The sequence below is a fragment of the Triticum aestivum genome, chromosome 7A (genome assembly GCF_018294505.1).
Source record: "Triticum aestivum cultivar Chinese Spring chromosome 7A, IWGSC CS RefSeq v2.1, whole genome shotgun sequence".
NCBI classification, from domain to species: domain Eukaryota; kingdom Viridiplantae; phylum Streptophyta; class Magnoliopsida; order Poales; family Poaceae; genus Triticum; species Triticum aestivum.
In genome coordinates, this window is record NC_057812.1 from 80,034,132 (window position 1) to 80,037,789 (window position 3,658).

The 3,658-nt window shown below is 46.9% G+C and overlaps 1 protein-coding gene across 1 annotated transcript; it reads right to left on the minus strand.

Moving 5' to 3' along the window:
* Positions 1 to 1,085: 1,085 nt before the first annotated feature.
* Positions 1,086 to 2,229, minus strand: LOC123154370 (uncharacterized). Its single transcript, XM_044573126.1, has 2 exons — positions 1,551 to 2,229; positions 1,086 to 1,268 (listed from the first exon to the last, which is right to left on the minus strand). The coding sequence occupies exons 1-2, from the start codon at positions 1,836 to 1,838 to the stop codon at positions 1,131 to 1,133; spliced, it is 426 nt and encodes a 141-aa protein (XP_044429061.1). The 5' UTR covers positions 1,839 to 2,229; the 3' UTR covers positions 1,086 to 1,130.
* Between the last annotated feature and the right edge of the window lie 1,429 nt (positions 2,230 to 3,658).

A 3,658-nucleotide genomic window follows, 5' to 3' on the forward strand; every position in this document is an offset into this window, starting at 1 on the left:
TGTGGGCCTACTAAGTTGACGCGTACCAAGGGCTTTGTCAACTTAGTCAATATAAATGATTCTAGCTGCAGTGACCGTACGATGTCCATCCAACGGCCGTCGTGCTTCTTCAACCTTTGGTCTTCTTCCTCCAGCCGCCCAAAGCAGCGCCGGTCGTGCCGCCTGCTCCTGCCTCCCATGGCCGGTTGTGCTACCGCAGAGGCCTTACCGCCCCTACTACTCCCACTGCTAGCCAGGCCATCCCTCGACTCACCCACACCCCCTGTTATTCTGCGGCGACGGCACCCTCACACCGCAGCTGAACCAGTGAACCCTCATACTCCTCTCTGTGTGGGCATCCACTGCAGTGTCTTCCCCGGCTCCGCGTCGTCCCCTTCCTAGGCCTCGCTGTCGTCCACCGCCCTGGTGCTCTCGGCACGGCATGGTCAACATGGTCAACGAACGACATCCATCAGACGTGGACTCACTACAAGAAATATGTCAACTTGTGACCACCACTATTGGTCACTGAAAGGTCGCAAGTTTCCATTTGCGACCTTTTTGTGACCAAAAACAGAAGGTCAAAAGCTGGCGGTCATAAACTGACTATAGCGACCTTTCTTCTGGAATGGTCGAAGACGTTTACGACCAAAATATGTCCATTATGGCGTTTTGGTCACTAGCAACCTCCCCAGGCCACGTAGGCATCCAGCGTGGTAAGCTGATGTGGCACAAGATTCAGCCCGGTCCAATTTAGTTTTCTACATGGGCCTAGCCCATTTATTCAGCCTTTCTATATTTTTTCTGTCAATTTTTGGTCGACTTCATGGGCCTGGCCCAACATTGCAGCCGTTTTTTATTATTGGGCCTTGGCCTTTTCGTCTAAATAATTATAATTTCCTTTTTTATTAAATGGGTCCACCAGTCAGATGGGTCCCAGTTGTCAGGTTTGGGTCTGGTAAGTGAGTCCCATCTATCAGGCTCATATTCTTCATATTTCAACTAGTATTTAACTTGGCAGACAAAAGCACACATGATACTTCAAATAAGAGCAACCAGATCACGTTGCCAATACATATGACCATGTGTAATACAGTACTTTAAAAGATCTACATGTGTAACGAGCTCTACAAGTGTGATACAATACTGCTTTACAAGAAAATGACGACATGCCGGACTCGCTGGACAACCATAGTCAAGGCTGGGAACAAACAAAACGGCAACATGACTTCCTCTGTCAGGGCTGCCGGTGTTGCTCCTTCCCCGCCGCCGCCGCACAGGTGAATTTCCTGCACAAGTGAAATTGGACTGAATCTGTAAACTTGTTTATACTCCTGGACTGTGTTTGGAATGAATTTGGAGTACAAGGAAACCAAAACAATATCTGGACTGTGTTTGGACTAAATTTGGAGTACTCCTGGACTGAATTTGGACTGAATTTAACTAAAACAATGATCAGGACAATGAATAGTACACAAAACATTATAGTCCAGAACCATATGTGACGGACGGTACCCCAACATTACACAAAGGATGGTCAATGATCAAGACTAGTGTGCAATGATATATACCTTTGGTGACCGGGCTAGAATAATGGACCATAGCCTGAGGATCACGACGTTCGTCGTCTTGACGTACTCGTGCACCTTCTTCATGATGTGCTGTGCCTCCACTATACTCTCCATCGTCATCTTGTCCGAGGACTTGTCGATGATCACCTCTGAGCATATCTCACCTATCTTTCTCTGCTTGGCCCGGACCATCGCGCCCACCGCTAGTAGCAAGGATGCTGCCAGTGCATAACCGACCCACTCGCTGCAATAGAAAAGATGAAACTTGCATATTATTCCAAGTCCCATTTTCAACTTGAGTACACACAAATATGTAACCAGGATTCAATGAAAATGATGCTTATAATCTTAATGATGCACTAAGCAGACTAACGGAAATATATATGGGAGGTATTCAGAAACATGTTTAATGGAAATATCCAGCTTGGAGATATTCAGAAGCATGATACTCCTAATCATGTACTTATGCTGAGAATATTTATGCTTGCATGTTCAGAATATATACTCTACTCAGCTTTACTAAGAAATATTGTTAAATCTTGACAAGTTAAATCTTGTTCGGTCTTGTTAAATACTCCAAGCAACTAATCCTACTGCGACTGCATCTTGAGTATAGTTACTCCAAGCAACTCTCTCGGACGAGTACTAACTAGAAAGAGCACCATGGGGACGGGGAGGGTTGGATGGAAATCTCACCAGGATGAGGTCGAAGATGAACCAGGAGGTGCCAAAGAGGAACACGAACAGGGACAGCAGGAACGGCATGAACTCCAGCCCTCTTCGACCAACCTCTGCACAAGCACAACCACACGCATGTCTCATGATTCAGTAGTCAGCGCGTACACCAAACTATTGACTGTGGATTTCAGAAATGTGTGCGTGTGTACCGTGAAGACGGTGATCCGTGAAGCTGATCGTGACATTGACGCAGGGCACGGCGATGCCGCCGCCGAGGACGACGAGGGAGAGGACCAGGACCCCTGCTCGCAGTCGGTGGTGGCGACCAGGAACATACAAAGAGTACAAGAACAAACAAAGCTCATGGTTACACTTAATTCACATTTTCTAACTCTCTTTTTACATATATAAGATGCTAGAAATAAGATGTAGAGTTTTCAAAAAATAATCAGCATACTTGCATTTTGCAGTGCTACTGTGTGCACTAGACAACAATCATTTATGGACTTAATTCAAAACACTTGTAACATAACAGAAGCAGGGTGAACAGGGTACCGCATTTGATACCAACTGAGAACACTTATTACATAACAAGACAAGAGCAAAGTGAACTTAGTGTCGCAGTGTTGTTTAAGAGAGCGGCTCGTTCAATTTAAATTCACACCGAATGAGGCCAGAACCAACTTACATGATCTGGTATAAATCTACCAAATACCCTATTTCAGCAACATCACAGAACACACGAACTAAACCTAACATACAAGTGAGGTCACGACCAATATACATGACCTAGTAAGGAACCAAGGACCTTCAGTAGAAACCACTAAAACCTCAACACGATCCACAGAAACAATATTATTCTACCATTTGGTTAAAGCTAGAACACTGCGACGCTGCATACATCTCCCTATGCAGCAACTAAAATCAAGTGCCTTCGCCATACACAAGACCAACACGGTACCAAAAATGATCTATTGCACAACCACGGTAGTTAGTACCAGCCAGCACAGTTAAAGTTGCATCCACGGATCATGGCAACTGGAGAGAAGTGATATACCTCATTGATGGCGAGCATCTGGCCATTGGCCTTCTTCACCTTCTTGAGCTTCCTCAGGAAGTACCTGCGCGCAAACAACCAAACAAGCAAACACATAAGCGCCGACGAAACCAGCGCGCGAGGAAGATCGAGGTCGGGGGAGGAGACTGACCAGAACTTGTACTTGGCGTGGACCTCGTTGGTGGCCCAGAGCTTCATGCGGTAGATCTTGGGCTGCTCATCGCCGGGGGTCGGCAGTGCGCGACCCACCACCTGGTACTGGTGGAACTGCGCGCAAACACAGAGAGGTCAGCCACGATGGGGGTAAGATCGACGGCGCGGCCGATCTAGAGGACTGGGGGAGGACGGCGGGGCGGGGAAGAGAGAGAGAGAG

Bases quoted from the DNA above. Each gene is read 5' to 3' on its own strand.
- LOC123154370 (XM_044573126.1), bottom strand. From the start codon at position 1,838: ATGGGACTTGGAATAATATGCAAGTTTCATCTTTTCTATTGCAGCGAG. The intron at 1,269-1,550 runs GTATATATCATT...TCACTTGTGCAG, and splicing joins TTCTAGCCCGGTCACCAAAG to GAAATTCACCTGTGCGGCGG.